The sequence below is a fragment of the Pseudophryne corroboree genome, chromosome 2, assembly GCF_028390025.1.
Source record: "Pseudophryne corroboree isolate aPseCor3 chromosome 2, aPseCor3.hap2, whole genome shotgun sequence".
Taxonomy (NCBI): Eukaryota; Metazoa; Chordata; class Amphibia; order Anura; family Myobatrachidae; genus Pseudophryne; species Pseudophryne corroboree.
Window position 1 is genome coordinate 808082658 of NC_086445.1, and position 17518 is coordinate 808100175.

Consider the following 17518-nt stretch of genomic DNA (forward strand, 5'->3'; position numbering starts at 1 on the left):
ACCCTTTCCTCGCTGCAAGATATGCTATTGAGAATGTCTGGATCTCTGCATGTGCTCTCTTCTGAATAGCCCACAATTCCATCTGCATGCCTACAGAATACTTGTACGTGCGAAAGCACCATTGCCACACCCACTTAGTCGGAAGTGGAGATGTGGCTGAAACCTGTGTGACTCTTAATTGGCAGTAGTTACAGTAAGTTGCATATACAGGCCATGACGCATGTGTGCGCCAGTAAAGATAACAACGTGTATATACAGATGGAGTTGCATGCAACTGTGAATCAGGACATAAGTGTTTTCTACTTCAACATACTCTTAATTCACCCTAAACTGTTTTCAGTAAATGTTCAGTTATGGTTTATGTGAGATTGTATATGCTAAATAATTTATCAAAACCACTTGTTTTAGATGTTTTTTCTTCTTCATATTTGTAATATTTATTGTGAAGTTTATAGCTTAAGGTATTTTTATGGAACAGCCATTTCCTGAGTGTTGTAAACAATGATTTGTCTTCACATAAGGTTACTTCCACTAATTGTACTACTGCTGGCTATATTGTCTTATTGTATCTGATCTCATGTTGTACGTACCTATTTTCTTTTTGAACATTATTTAGGGCAGCCGGTGAAGAGGCAAAAATTAAACCTTATCTGCCCAATGGAAAACAGTTTCTGTTGACAAAGAATGGTAATTGCATATAATTTAATTGTGTTAATGTCAAATGTACTCGGTAATGTATCCATTCCTTCTTTCTGGGTAGAAATTGTTGGTGCTTAAAATAAATTTTATAAAATAGACACTTTTTCTAATGATTACATTGAAAATATTAATTCTACAGTATTTGATTTTCACTACTTTAAAATGGCTGCAGTGGCAGGATGTCCATCATTGCAGCTTCTTATTGGTCATCCCATTCTCTCTCCTCATCCCCCATGTTCCCTTTTCACAATTAGGGTTCTAAGACCAACCACAGAGGCCCTAGAGGGGAGTGAGCAGGGTAGTAACATATAACTTTTAGGTGGTAATCGCATGTATTGCTACAGAGAGAAAAAGAGAAAATGGAGGTGCACACTCAGGCCAGTACAACCCAACCACCCCTAGACATCACACTAGCGAGAAGTAGCAGTTTTAGTGTTAAAAGATGTTACATTAATAAGTAGATGCTCAGTGCTAAAAGTGTTACAAAGGTGAGAAGTAGTAATTAGGGTGTTACATTAGTAAGACGCGGTTAAGATGCTAAAAAGTGTTGGCTTAAGTGTTAAAATTCTGATGCCCTGAAGCAGCCCGGCCACACCAACCCAGGAGCAACACACCCCAAACCCATTCATAATACTGACATTATATAAAATGTATTAGTGGCAATTCTAATATGTAGTCTACAAATGCAAGGATGCTATACTAATTAAAAACACCCAAGGGCAGGTGGGATGCATAATAGTCCAGGCTGAAAGTCTCGACCTTCAAGTGTTCACACATCTACACAATATAGAATATATGGGGAGGGGGGCTGGATTGCACACCCTAATTCTACACATAAGCGGTGCTACCATGCTGAAACTTGTTACTCCACAGAGAGAGAAAAAAGAGAAAATGCAGGTGCACATTCAAAACACTAGTAGCAGCGCACAGTTTCACTGCAGTGGCTGCAGGGAGCTGTCTTCAACGGTGGGAATCGGCTTGTCGAGCGGCAGCCAGGGTGGGCGGTGCTCTGTTTTACTTGTAACTTCAAGGACTTCCCCATTGTTTATTTCCCTAATAAAAGTGTTCATTTATTTGTACTTTGTAGGCATGTGTGATTTGTTTTTTAATTCACTAGGGAATGCAGAGGGATTAGGGAATATTTAAACTTTTCCATTGCCTGTCTATTAAGGCAGGTAACCCTTCTTTCTTTTTTGTTGGCGTGGGATCCGTAAAGGAAGATAAGTACTAGTTACAGTATTTACTTGTATTTAGAATGAAGATGATGGATGAACTGGGGTAATGGGAGACTGCAACAGTATGTGCCTATACAGGTTGAGTCTCCCATATCCATATTTCTCTTACATCCTAGGGGATACTGGGAATCCATTTAGCACCATGGGGTATAGACGGGTCCACTAGGAGCCATAGGCACTTTAAGAAATTGATAGTGTGCTCCTCCCTCTATGCACCTCCTACCAGACTCAGTTTAGAAAATGTGCTCAGAGGAGCAGGTCACGTCTCTGGAAGCTCCTGAAGAGTTTTCTGCATTTATTTTCTGTGTTTGTTATTTTCAGGCAGGACTGGATGGCACCAGCCTGCCTGCTTCGTGGGCCTTAGGGAAGGGGGACGGCCCAACCTCTCTCAGGGTTAATAGTCCTTTTCACCGCTGACAGGACACTGAGCTCCTGAGGGACCTATTCGAAAGCCCCATCATGGCGAGCATACAGTCCCGCAGCTCGCCGCCACCCCTAACAGCCGGTTAGCGGGTTGCCGGCCATTATGGCGGCATGAGGGTACGGAGACTCACAGCTTATAAATGGGGCGGACTGCGTCTCCCGCTGTGTAAGGACACAGACGCTGAACAGCGGACACACTACCCAGACTGGCAACGAAGCCATAAAATGAGTCTGTCTCCATTTTATGCAATTAGACACATACAGCCAGTATAAAAAAGAGCGGAAAGACCACGCGCCATTGAAGGAGCGGGGCTTCACTTTGAGCAGATCACCAGCGCCATTTTCCCTCTGCAGCTGACACAAACGCTGACTGACAGGGACGCGCAGCTCCTTTGGAGAGACTCCCGATTACCTCGGCAGTACCAGGGGTCCTAGCAGGGGGGGAGCGCATATTAGTGTACTAAGTCCCTAATCTAGGTACTTAGTCTGCGACCCGGCTAAGCTTGGTATTAGCGTTAAGGGTGCCGTGTGCAGGTTCCATACTCCCTCTGTCTCTCCCTGGAAGGGCTCCTTGTAGGTTAATTGTGCATTTAACCTTTTCCTCTCTGTGTGTGTGTGTGTGTGTGTGTGTGTGTGTGTGTGTGTGTGTGTGTGTGTGTGTGTTGTCACTATACAGTATGTCAGGCAAAGAGTGTGTTTCATGTAAGGCACAGTGTTCCTCTTCCTCAGGGGGTTCATTAGTGTGTACTCAATGTAGTGTCCCTTCCCAGGCTAGTGGGGCAGAACCAGCATGGCTGGACTCCATTATGGGAATGATTTCCACAATATCTACTAAGTTATCTCTGACCGAGAAAGAGACGCAGTACTTAAGACAATCTATAGAAGAGAAATATATATAGGTGCGCTATCAATAGCAGCTGGTACGGGGGTGGTAAAGTCCCCAAATTATGGTAGAATAAAACAAACAGGATTGTACCAGCGCTTGCTGTTATGAAACAAATGAAAAATTGTCTGAGCGGTTTAGGTAAAAAGAATTTTACACATTTATTTAAAAACACACTTAACACATTTTAAAACTAAAATGTAAAGGCCATATAAGCAACCTGCATGGGTATTGTCAAAGTCGAAAAATATCATGATTCACATGCCTTGTACTAACCCCAATGCACATGCCCGCTGCTCGTGCACCCACTCCCCCGTGCGTACGCATCCCCTCAGGTTGCGTAGGGGATGCTCCAACGTCTCCTGCGCATGGAGATGTGTATTTACGGCGGAGTTTGTAAGCGTCTAGCGAGCGACTCGATCGCAACATATTTAACCCATATAGTGTGTTTTATAGATAATATTCCCCTTAACAATGTCAGCAAGTATGTTTAGTTTAAACGGTTCTTGGACAGAGAGATCCCTCTTTGCATGATAGGAAGGAAAAGGTTGAACAGTGGTGTCTAGTATCCAGCTGTAGAGTTTTGTAATGGTAACATTTCGGTGTTGGTTAGGAAAAGATTGCTCGCTCCTGCGTATAGTCATGTACAAAAGTAGTTTATTAACATTTACTGTATTTGCTGTTCATTATCCATGCGGCGGAAATCCTGAGGATACCTCCCACCTGAGCAGTTGGAGAAAGACACAGCCCACCTGTTCAAACCCACCTATGACCTTTTGTTATAATGCAGAGACACATTCCTGTGTCCAATGAGCAATGAGATTACAGGGACCATTGTATTGTTACTGTATGCTGTGTATATAAGGACCACCATTGCCTGGGCCAGTCACTCACTCTCTCTGAAAGGCTTTCTCATTGAATGCTGAGGGCTGGATCCAGGACGCGCTTGCGAATCATTCCCACGTATGTATTGTTCTCTGTAGCCATTTTGCTATCCTTAGTGTTTGCCATTTATTCTCATTCTGTTTGCTTGTGTTTGTAATTGTATGCTATTGTTCATATTATTCCTTGTTATTCTGTTTAGATTTTGATGTTAGTTTTGTTGTGTATAAGCTGTACTGTTTTTCCCTTTTTACTCTAAAGAATCATCCACGAAGGTGTTAGAGCCGGAGTGGTTTTTAAATCCAAACCAGGTCTTGTGTTTTCACTAGTTACTGTAAAGGGTTTTCTTAGCGTCTCAATCGCTCAAACAGCTTTCATATTATCAAGGTTAAAAAGCGTTACATCATTGTAGTATTACATTGCTAAGGTTTTGAGTATAAGCATATCCTTACTGTGTGTTGTTAACAAGGTTTACTGTGTGTCATTCTGTGAGCGTCTGCGCCGCTCGTGTCTCACTCGCACGGCGCAGCATCCGCTACGCTGATAGCGTAGCATTACGGTACTCGGGACGCCTTTAGCGTGTTCGATACTAAGCGTGAGTCTGTGAGCGTACGTGTCGCTCGTGCGTCGCGCCCACGGCCTAGCGTCTGCTATGCTAAGTGCGTACCCTTACGGTACTCTGTGCGCCAATAGCGTACTTAGTCCGTAAATAGTATATAGCTTATGTTTAAAGGTAATATTTGACATTATCAATTGGGGGCATCGTCCGGGCATCCTCATATCCACAGCCTAGCGGGACAAGGCAGACTTTATCCATCAGCAAAGGGCGGGAAGGTAGTATCCCCTGTTAGCCGTTCGGTGGTCGGGGATACGGTAGTGCTGATTAGATAAGAGTCTGCTCCGCTTGGTTTGTAGGGATGCTGGTGGGATCCGGATCCGAAAGGGAAGAACGTTAAGCTATTGTCTTTTAAATCTGTTTTAATTTCTGTATTGGTGCAAATTGCAGACGCAACACACGCACACACCTGTATTTTCACATATCTACCTTTCTGTTTGCCATTAGCATTGATCACGTGCTGAGAAAATTTGTTGCTATTTAGTTAAAAGTAAGATTAATATTTAAGGGAGTAATTGTAAAGCACACACGCAGCCTGACCCAGTTATAAAGGTTATACAGGAGATACTGTGTGGTGCTTGGTAAACGATTATAGTTAAATATCGTTTGCATTTATAGAAGCGTGTTATTTTGTGTTATTGCGGACGTATCCGGCCTGTGTACACGTGTCTCTGACCGAGTGCGAGACAGCGTACGCAACGCAAAGGCCTACACACGTGGCGTAAATTACGCAACGTGCGTACAGATACGCCCACTGAATACAAATCACACGATAGCATTGTTTTAATAGGCGATACGGAAGCCACGAGATAATAGCACAAATTTGTTCAGTTTCCAAAATTCTAGTTTAAACGGATCCTTCTCTCGTTGCATCACCTCTGGGATTAGCCTGTGTTACCTGAATGAAAGAAATTTTCTGTACAGAAAAATCAAAGTGTATATGAAGTGAAAGAAGTGTGTATATGCAAATAAAGGTTTTTGTGTGAACCCCGGAAATCGAGATCTCGTCGAAGGACACCCGTGAAGTGAACACGTGGTGGCGTGGGAGAATGCCATCTCACGTTAACAGTGTATAAGGTAAAAGGAGCAATTAGTAGTACAGCAGACCAAAAGGTCCGCCAAAGTCAGAAATCCGTTTAAGGTAAGTAACGAAGCTCTGAAGACCCTGACTTAAGAAAGGTCAGAGGTAGTGAGCGCAGCCCCGGGGGTTGGCGCAGTACCCATATAGGCCCGTTTTGAGAAGACGCTCCGGCTGAAGGTTTCGCAGCCTAAACAACCGATTCCGCTGGTCGTTCAGCGGATAAGTAATAGCTACTTATACGCAGTGCGACTGTACCACATGTAATTGTGTGCATTAGTTGGTTACCTTGATACCCATTACGCATTTTGCGTACGCTTTGCGGGATCATAAACGCTATTTGTACACTTTGACGTGATTTGTGTAGGTTTTTTTTATTTTAAGGGAGGTTCGCTGATCACTCAGGAATTCTCCAGCAACTGATATTTACTGGGAAGGGTAGCATACTCCCACACGCCCCAGTAAATAGAGGTTACATAGGGGCCCTGGGTTGAGTACGCTAGCGCTGAGGCAGTGTGTGGGCGTATTGGTCGACGTGGGCGAGAGTGGGTGAAAGCACTCGTTGAACTTTCACCGTTGCCTTACCTCTGAGAACGTGGTTTTTGTAGGAATTCGCTGAGAAGGCAATACCTGCAAAGAATGGGGGCCAGTGGCTCAAGTAAGGGACGATCAACCAAGGTTCAGGTTGATATAATGCCGCGGCCAGTAGGGTCGGCGAAGTATATAATGTGTGAAAAATATGGATCACACGCCGAGGTTTTATGCAATGAGTGGGAACGTATGACTGTGAACGATGGGGAGAAGTTCCCTAGGGTAGGCAGTTTTAATCCTGAGGTTTTGCAAAATTTAAGGAGAAGGATATGTCTGATAAAATCCGACAAGCAACGGATTAGACATTATGATTATTTACAGTTATGGCAACAGGAAGGTGAGATACAAAGGGAATTAGCTCAAGCAGCTGGTTCCCATCTTAGCAGGAAACTGATGGCAACTGGAGAAACAATGGCTACAGAGAATGGCATACTGGGATATGATGATAATAGAGCACTTAATAAATGTATTAATGATGATAATAGTAAGCGTAATAAATGTGTTAATAACGATAGAAGTAAAACTGATAAATGTACAAATTCTAACCCGTGCAAGTTGCACCCCATGTTAAACTTCCCTCAGGATTACAAGCAAGAAAGTGAGCCCAGCACGATGTCGACACCTTCTCCAGCAGCCATCATACGAGACACCCAGGTGGGCACGGCCCAATCGGTAAAGGCAGTAGTAAAAGCCCCCTTACGGAGGGTTAGGTGAGGTCGTGTCCACAGGTAAGTACGGTATTGTATGTTATGCACAGACAATTGCACCTCACATTGTAGAGTATAGAGAGGTAGCGGTTTCTGTATTAATGGATGGTTTAAAGGAAGTGTTGAGGACAAGGGTACAGACCACTCAACCTAACTGGAGAGGTATGTCGGTGGCTGCTTTGAGAGAGACCGCTATTGAGCATGATCGGAACATCGTAAAACACAGGGAGTCACAAGGGGGTAAGCAAATGACAATAAGTAGACAGGCCCTGACAACGAAGCCACATCAGCTTAAACCCCAGACCTCTGTTGGTAAGTCGAATGTGATAACATGTTATAACTGCCAGAGGGAAGGGCATTATGCACGGAGTTGTATGTTTAGAGACCCACATAAGGTATATCAACCCCCTAGACAATGACATAACGCGCGTAATTGTAATCAGGGATCACATAGGGAAAATTTTGGGCCGCACCTGTAATTTGCAGCCAGTGAAGTTGATTATTAGCCTTGATAGTAAGCCTGAGGTTACAGTCGGTGTAATTGGTAGGTCATTCCTTGTAGACACAAAGGCGGCCAGGTAAACTCTGTGATTTATCTTTAAATGTTTCCTCTTCATCTCTGACGTTCACCAGCAGAACTACAGCTCAAACGTCACATATCTACTTGGTCTTTTCAGAGGTCTGCCCCACCCCAGTATATCTTACCAGCATCATTGTGCCTGGCCACGCACAGAGGGTGGAAAGTGGAAATACTGGTGGGGGAGACTGTGCAGAGATACCGATAGACATGTTGTTGTGACAGCCTGATGGTGAACGGAAATCTGACAATGTTTCTCTTTTTCTATTGTTCTCTCTCTTTTTGATCTTTCATGTTTTACGAATGGTATGTCATACAACAGTTAAACAAATGGTAATGCAAGATTTATGCTCCTTACAGAAAGATCGCTGATTCGGAAAGAATATCGTATCACTGGAGTGTTCGTTTTGGGAAGACTGAGAGGCAGCACGGTTGAGACGGCATCTGAGCAAGAAGAACAGCAAGACTAGAGACGAATTATCGTAACAATTTTCTTTCCCTTCAATTATTTTCTTTTCCCCCGTTACCACTCTTTCTCCTCCTGCAAGATGGACTTGCCCCAAGAGACTGCATTCCGTGTTTTCCTGTTGACCCTGTTGTTGACCAGAGCAGTCTATTTCGGTGAGAGTACCAGTGAGGTCGAGAAAGGATCTGGAATGGGTTCTGATGACCAGGATGGATTCGTAGAATTCCGAGAGCAACACAATCACCGAGTAAAGGTGAGTATCAGAAAACGATCTGGTAGCCATGACACTAACAGACATTGTGAAGGATTGTTAGCTGAAGAGAGTTGTATCTGTAGGAATTGTGACAACATAGTTGAGGACGGGTGCATCCAGAGATGTCAGTCCAGCATTAATATCAATATGGACAGTCATCCATTGAGTGACTATCACTCATTAGTGGGTAAGGTTTTAAACCAAACGGAATGCTGGGTGTGCTCACAAGTACCTCAAGGTCATAGAAAGTCAGGACTGGTGCCATACTCTTTAACGATAGATGAGGTACTTGAATTAAGGGGTGGGAGACCGGTGGACAAGAAATTTAATATTTCTAGGCCTCCTAGTTTGAAGCTCCACCAATATCATGTGGATAGGTCCCTAAAATGTTTTAACATTTCCAATTCCCGAAAGCCGGGAAATTGGGAAGTGACATGGAACAACCAAACCATGGCATTTTCACACAGAGCCGATAGAATGCCCGTAGACTCAGAGCTTATACGCCAAACAGCCAACAGTGGGAGATATTTTCAGTATAGGTACACTCTAGGAAGTAAGCCCATGCGAGTTGGAGAAGTATCACCAGGATACTGTGCGCATATCATACAGCCTGATGCGTGTACTAGACAAATGAGAGAGTTAGGGATAGGATTTTTCACCTGGAAGGTTTGTAATATGGTGATGTCATATTCTGTCCCATATGTCCTCCCCGATGATGCATATTTCATATGTGGGAGGAAGGCGTATAAGTGGCTTGCCCCAAACTCAGAGGGATTGTGTTACATTGGAAGAGTGTTACCGGAAGTAATGATCATTACCCATGATAGAATGAAAGACGTTCACCGCAATGCTCAAGCTCCTTACACTCACACCCATTACGAACACATTGTAAAAAGACACCTTATAGATAGGACAGAGCATGCAGCCTCTGATTTGATCCACGAATCCACCGGGATTCAACTCCTACTCGCGCTAGATATCACCCGTACCGCCAGAGGAGTTATAAATTTTAGGTATATAACTGCGCTAGCGAACCTGATAGACAATATCACCAAGATGTATGATGACACCTTTAGGTATACTGGGAGAGAATTGCAAGCCTACAAAACGGAACTGATCCAGCACAGGATGGTTCTAAATTACATCACAGCAGTGACAGGCGGGTATTGTGTTACCCTAGCCACTCAGTATGGTGTAAAGTGCTGTACGTATATCACAAACAGCACTGATGACCCAACCGAGGTCATAGATCAAAAGATGGACGATATCTTGCAATTGAAGTGGGAGTTCCGAAGGAGGCACAACCTTACCCTTACTTCTGTGAGTAATGAACTGACCGGCTGGGTATCATGGTTGGACCCACGCAATTGGTTCTCAGGTTTAGGAGAATGGGCCCAAAATGTTATCGTTACTGTAGGGAAATTCCTCTTATGTATCCTAGGAGTTGTCATAATGATTGGATTGATATTCAGATGTGTTCGGATTTTAATGAATTGCAAGCGCAGTACCAAATTGATGAGTTTGAGGAGCGAGGGCATTGTAACAACAACTGGTTTAATTTATGACCCATCAATCGAGACAATGCTGTGATAAAATGTGATTCCACGGTCCGTTTCTTTCACCTGTTTCTCCTTTGTTTTTCTCCAAGGTAAAAAGACACTGACTCGGAAGAAGATTTTGATGACCCTTTATACAAACCACTGATGAACTTTTATACAGACATTTGATGAACTTTTAGAGACTTTAACTTTATGGACACTTGAAAAACTTTGCTTGCCATTTACAGCAAAGATACAGCAACCTGGACAAGACATCAACAAGACTTCAACAAGACATCCAAGGACAATCACATACAATATCATATGAATGCATTTATACCGCATGTTTCTTATCTTCATCTCTACTATCTTCAGGTAGTGACACACATAGTCGACAGGTAATATAGGCACATATATTAGCACTCACATATTTCCCCCCCTTCATGTATCATCAACTAATGTGCACCCCATTTGTTGAAACAAAAAAAGCAGAAAAGAGCTCGGTAGAGTTTGTTAGCCCACTTACAGACCCTTAATACGGGATAAGAAGGATTCAATGTATACTTCGCAATACCTCGAAGCTTATTTTTTTTTTTTTTAGAACATGTACGGCACAATGATACATGACCCCTCAGACATGGATTTCATACATACATGCTTTTTACTATCTCACTAGGTCATACATTTCCCACCTTCTCCTCTCCTCCCTACTCCCAATCATAATAAGGTATTTCATGGTAATATATATTTTTCTGCTTAATTGTTTAGATAGTGGCAGTTATTGTTGACTGCCAAAGGTTCGACTGTCAAAGTCGAAAAATATCATGATTCACATGCCTTGTACTAACCCCAATGCACATGCCCGCTGCTCGTGCACCCACTCCCCCGTGCGTACGCATCCCCTCAGTTTGCGTAGGGGACGCTCCAATGTCTCCTGCGCATGGAGATGTGTATTTACGGCGGAGTTTGTAAGCGTCTAGCGAGCGACTCGATCGCAACATATTTAACCCATATAGTGTGTTTTATAGATAATATTCCCCTTAACAATGTCAGCAAGTATGTTTAGTTTAAACGGTTCTTGGACAGAGAGATCCCTCTTTGCATGATAGGAAGGGTCAGATAAAGGTTGAACAGTGGTGTCTAGTATCCAGCTGTAGAGTATTTTAATGGTAACATTTCGGTGTTGGTTAGGAAAAGATTGCTCGCTCCTGCGTATAGTTATGTACAAAAGTAGTTTATGGACATTTACTGTATTTGCTGTTCATTATCCATGCGGCGGGAATCCTGAGGATACGTCCCACCTGAGCAGTTGGAGAAAGACACAGCCCACCGGTTCAAACCCACCTATGACCTTTTGTTATAATGCAGAGACACATTCCTGTGTCCAATGAACAATGAGATTATAGGGACCATTGTATTGTTACTGTATGCTGTGTATATAAGGACCACCATTGCCTGGGCCAGTCACTCACTCTCTCTGAAAGGCTTTCTCATTGAATGCTGAGGGCTGGATCCAGGACGCGCTTGCGAATCATTCCCACGTATGTATTGTTCTCTGTAGCCATTTTGTTATCCTTAGTGTTTGCCATTTATTCTCATTCTGTTTGCTTGTGTTTGTAATTGTATGCTATTGTTCATATTATTCCTTGTTATTCTGTTTAGATTTTGATGTTAGTTTTGTAGTGTATAAGCTGTACTGTTTTTCCCTTTTTACTCTAAAGAATCATCCACGAAGGTGTTAGAGCCGGAGTGGTTTTTAAATCCAAACCAGGTCTTGTGTTTTCACTAGTTACTGTAAAGGGTTTTCTTAGCGTCTCAATCGCTCAAACAGCTTTCATATTATCAAGGTTAAAAAGCGTTACATCATTGTAGTATTACATTGCTAAGGTTTTGAGTATAAGCATACCCTTACTGTGTGTTGTTAACAAGGTTTACTGTGTGTCATTCTGTGAGCGTCTGCGCCGCTCGTGTCTCACTCGCACGGCGCAGCGTCCGCTACGCTGATAGCGTAGCATTACGGTACTCGGGACGCCTTTAGCGTGTTCGATACTAAGCGTGAGTCTGTGAGCGTACGTGTCGCTCGTGCGTCGCGCCCACGGCCTAGCGTCTGCTACGCTAAGTGCGTACCCTTATGGTACTCTGTGCGCCAATAGCGTACTTAGTCCGTAAATAGTATATAGCTTATGTTTAAAGGTAATATTTGACATTATCAGTATCATATTATACTGGTTTTTCATATAGGCTGGCTAGGATTCACTCTGACAGGAAAAGTCACCGGGTAATACCTCCTTAATCGGCTATTGGCAAATTCCGATGTTTTTGCAGTAGGAGTGTCCTCAGTGATAGAATGGTGAGAGTCCACTTTATATGGAAATCCGGAATTAGTCTGGTTCCAAATCAGCCACAGCACAGATGAAGGCCGAGGATAAATTCCAATGGCAAGAGTGACCAAAAAAATGCCAGCAGTCCAGCGATCCCAAAGGCAGGTATACACAAAGCAAGCTCAACGCGTTTCACTGGTAGATTAAGTCCAGCTTCCTCATGCTCATCCTGAGGAAGCTGGACTTGATCTACCAGTGAAACGCGTTGAGCTTGCTTTGTGTATACCTGCCTTTGGGATCGCTGGACTGCTGGCATTTTTTTGGTCACTCTTGCCATTGGAATTTATCCTCTGCCTTCATCTGTGCTGTGGCTGATTTGGAACCAGACTAATTCCGGATTTCCATATAAAGTGGACTCTCACCATTCTATCACTGAGGACACTCTTACTGCAAAAACATCGGAATTTGCTAATAGCCGATTAAGGAGGTATTACCCGGTGACTTTTCCTGTCATAAAAGAAATAGGCTTACGGTACTTAATGCATGCACTATGGATATGACAGTGTCTGCGCGCAGGAGTCTATGGCTACGCCAGTGGACGGCGGATGCGGACTCCAGGAAAGGCGTGGAAGGCCTACCTTTCACAGGCGAGGCCTTATTTGGAGATGAACGAGACAAATGGATCTCCAAAGCTACTGTAAGTCCACATACCTTCCTTCTGCAGCTTCCCCAGCTAGAAAGGCCTACGCAGGTTCCAATTTACAGTCCTTTCAGACTGCCAAGTTTAGGGGCAAACCCAGAGGTTCTTTTACGGCCACCAGAGGCGCTAGAGGTAAACCACGCAAAACAGCAACTGCTGGTTCACAGGAACAGGGCTCAGGCTCTACTTCCTCAAAACCTTCAGCATAACTGTGGACCGCGATGCCTGGAAGACTGGCAGGTGGGAGCCCGGCTAAAATTCTTCAGTCACAACTGGACAAGTTCGTGCCAGGATCCCTGGGTCATAGATGTTTTTTCCCAGGGCTACAGACTGGAGTTCCAGGAGCTCCCACATCACAGATTCTTCAAATCAGGCGTACCATTTTCACAAGAGGAAAGTATAACTTTACAGGATGCCATTCAAAAACTGGTACAGACTCAAATCATTGATCCAGTTCTACCTCATCTGCAAAACAAGGGGTACTATTCCAACTTGTTTATAGTACCGAAACCGGACGGTTCGGTAAGACCGATTCTGAATCTCAAGTCATTGAACCCATACTTACGAGTGTTCAAATTCAAGATGGAGTCTCTGAGAGAGGTGATCTCATGTCTGGAGGAGTGGGAATTCCTAGTGTCTCTGGATATCAAGGATGCGTACCTTCACATTCCGATCTGGCCGCCTCATCAGGCTTAGCTACGGTTTGCATTGCAGGACTGTCACTACCAGTTACAGGCCCTGCCATTTGGTCTCTCCACGGCACCGAGGGTGTTCACCAAAGTGATGGCAGAGATGATGTTTCTACTCGGCAAACAGGGCATGAACATATTTCCGTACCTGGTTGATCTTCTGTTAAAGATACTGTCCAGGGAGCGGTTGTTGGACAGCATTGGCCTCTCAACCAGAGTACTCTGGAATCACGGGTGGATTCTGAACCTACCAAAATCTCACCTAGAACCAACACAGATGCTTCCTTTCCTGGGAGTGATACTGGGCACAGAGTCTCAGAAAGTGTTCTTTCCCTTGGAAAAGGCAATGGTAATCCAGTCAATGGTTCGGGCTGTCCTGAAGCCAACCCGGATCTCGGTGCATCTGTGCATTCACCTTCTGGGGGAAATGGTGGCCTCTTACGAGGCGATTCAGTACGGAAGGTTTCATGCGAGGCCCTTCCAGCTTTATCTGTTGGACAAATGGTCCGGATTGAATCTTCACATGCACTAGAGGATTCGTCTGTCGCCGAAAGCCAGGATCTCCCTCCTGTGGTGGCTACAGACTTCTCACCTAGTCGAGGGTCAGAGGTTCGGGATTCAGAATTGGATTCTGCTAACCACAGACGCAAGCCTCAGATGTTGGGGCGCAGTCACCCAGGGGGTGCAGTTTCAGGGAAGTGGTCAAGTCAGGAAGTCATCCTTCCGATAAACATTCTGGAACTCAGGGCTATATACAACGCCCTTCTGCAGGCCTCATCTCTTCTTCAGAATCAGGCCATTCAGTTTTAGTCGGACAATGTGATGGCAGTGACGTACGTAAACAGTCAGGGTGGAACGAAAAGCAGAGCTGCAATGTCAGAGGTATCAAGAATTCTCCTCTGGGAGGAAAAACACGCCGTGGCGTTGTCAGCAGTCTTCATTCCGGGAGTAGACCACTGGGAAGCAGACTTCCTCAGCAGACACGACCTGCACCCGGGGGAGTGGGGTCTTCACCCGGAGGTGTTCCGGTGGTTGACACGTCAGTGGGGATATCCACAAAACAGCATGATGGCCTCTCGACTCAACAAGAAGCTCAAGCGGTATTGTTTCAGGTCGAGGGACCCACAAGCAGTGGCGGTAGACGCTCTGACAACTCCGTGTCTACCAGCTGGTGTACGTGTTTCCTCCACTTCCGCTGATCCCAAGAATTCTAAAATGAATAAAAGTAAAAGGTTCAATCACTTCTCTACGTTTAACGGCATGGAAGTTGAACGGCTGATTTTAGCCAGGAGATTGATTCCTGACAAGGTCATCCAGACTATGATCCAAGCCAGGAAGGGGGTAACGTCTAAACATTACCACCATATTTGGAAGAAATATGTCTTGGTGTGAGAGCAGACCATATTCTGCGGTGGAATTTCATCTGGGACGTTTCCTGCTTTTTCTGCAGTCGGGAGTGGATGTGGGTCTACGTCTAGGTTCCATAAAAGTACGGATTTCGGCCTTGTCTATTTTCTTTCAGAAACAATTGGCTTCTCTCCCTGAGGTCCAGACGTTCTTAAAAGGTGTTCTGCACATAAAACCTCCTTTTGTGCCTCCCACGGCACCTTGGGATCTCAATTTGGTGCTGCAGTTCCTCCAGTCAGACTGGTTTGAACCGTTACAGGAGGTAGGCGTAAAGTACTTTACGTGGAAGACCGTCACACTGTTGGTCTTGGCTTCAGCAAGATGTGTGTTGGAGCTAGGGGCGTTGTCTCACAGGAGCCCCTACCTAATTTTCCATGAGGGCTGAACTCAGAACTCATCAGCAATTTCTTCCTAAGGTGGTGTCTGCGTTTCACATCAACCAACCTATTGTGGTTCCGGTTGTTACGGACACCTCTGCTACTTCAAAGTCTTTTGGATGTTGTGAGGGCTTTGAAGGTGTATGTAAGGAGGACAGCTCGTCACAGGAAATCGGACTCCCTGTTCATTCTCTATCATCCCAATAAAATTAGGTTTGCAAAATCTGTACAGACCCACTCTACCAGGTCAGTGGGTTCTTCTTGGGCGGTTGACCGAGGTGTCTCGGCTTTATAGCTCTGCCGAGCAGCTACTTGGTCAGGTTCGCACAAGTTTGCAAAGTTTTACAAGTTCGATACTTTGACCAAACTGAAGGTCCGCAGAAGCCAATCAGTTCTGCAGTAAGCTCCGCACTCTCCCACCCGGTTTACGAGCTTTGGTACTTCCCCCATGGTAGTAAATGGATTCCCAGTATCCCCTAGGACGTAAGAGAAAATAGGATTTTAATTACCTACCGGTAAATATTTCTCTCGTAGTCTGTAGGGAATACCGGGCGCCCGCGCGGTGCTTCGTTCTTCCTGCACTCTTACTTGGTTAAGTATTCCGGTTTGTTCAGCTGTGGCTGTTCCTGTTTCAAGTTTGGTTACAATGGCTTTCCTCATGTTTTGTGTGTGCTGGTTCATAATCTCACCACTTTCCTTATCTATCCTTCTCTCAAAGTATGTCCGTCTCCTAGTTTCCTAAACGGAGTCTGGTAGGAGGGGCATAGATGGAGGAGCCAGTGCACTCTATCAATTGCTCATGGCTCCTAGTGGACCCGTCTATACCCCATGGTACTTAATGGATTCCCAGTATCCCCTACGGACAACGAGAAAAGGATTTACCGGTAGGTAATTACAGGTTGAGTATCCCTTATCCAAAATGCTTGGGACCAGAGGTATTTTGGATATCTGATTTTTCCGTATTTTGGAATAATTGCATACCATAATGAGATATCATGGTGATGGGACCTAAATCTAAGCACAGAATGCATTTATGTTACATATACACCTTATGCACACAGCCTGAAGGTAATTTTAGCCAATATTTTTTATAACTTTGTGCATTAAACAAAATGTGTATACATTCACACAAATCATTTATGTTTCATATACACCTTATACACACACAGCCTAAAGGTAATTTAATACAATATTTTTAATAACTTTGTGTGTTAAACAAAGGTTGTGTACATTGAGCCATCAAAAAACAAAGGTTTCACTATTTCACTCTCACTCAAAAAAGTCCGTATTTCAGAATATTCCGGAATATTTGGATATGGGATACTCAACCTGTACTATTTTATTTCTGTGCGCGACTGAGATAGTGGCACCTTTGCTTTCTGATAGTTCAATGTACACAAACTTGTTTAATGCACAAAATTATTAAATATTGAATAGCATTATCTTTAGGCTACGAGTATATGAAATTATAAATGCATTTTGTGTTTAGACTTGGCTCCATTCCCCAAATATTCCAAAATACAGTGAAATGCAATATCCAATTACTTTTGGTCCCAACCATTTTGGATATGGCAGACTCAACCTGTATAAGTGTTTTTGTTTTACATGGCATGCAACACTTGTATTAGTTACCTGGAATCTGTCTGGCAAAGTTCATGCCACTGTGCTGTTTGTATTGATTAAAAAAAAAAATATTAGATATATTTAATCAGCGTAGCAATTTGTTTGTGAGAGCAGCTACTTCGCAACAGATTTTGATGGTTCAGGTAGCATTCGATAGCGTGTTTGATAAGTGGTCAGGTTGTTAAGGAATGAAAAGCTGTGATTTTTATTTTATTTATTTTTTTCTTTATTTTTTTCCCCCTAAAAGAAGCATTGAGTGGGGGCGTGCACTTTATCCTTTTTGAGTAATAAATTGCAGCTAAGCCCTTGCCAGTTGTTTTTATAAATTGTTTTTGACTTGTGTGAATTAGATGATTGTGGCTACTGATTTTAGATTTACAATCTCACAAGAATGATCTTAATGTCCTTATTCTAAATTGTATGCTTAAAATCCTTTTTTCTTTTTTTTCTTTT

General features: G+C 43.7%; 1 protein-coding gene across 2 annotated transcripts in view; it reads left to right on the forward strand.

Annotated features, from left to right (window-relative positions):
• The window catches only part of ATG3 (autophagy related 3), a 120929-nt gene that overhangs the window by 57635 nt on the left and 45776 nt on the right, over positions 1–17518 (forward strand). For both annotated transcript variants that reach the window (XM_063955641.1, XM_063955642.1), the window contains exon 4: positions 617–687. In XM_063955641.1, the coding sequence (XP_063811711.1) occupies positions 617–687 (71 nt within the window). The remainder of the gene's footprint in view (positions 1–616; positions 688–17518) is intronic.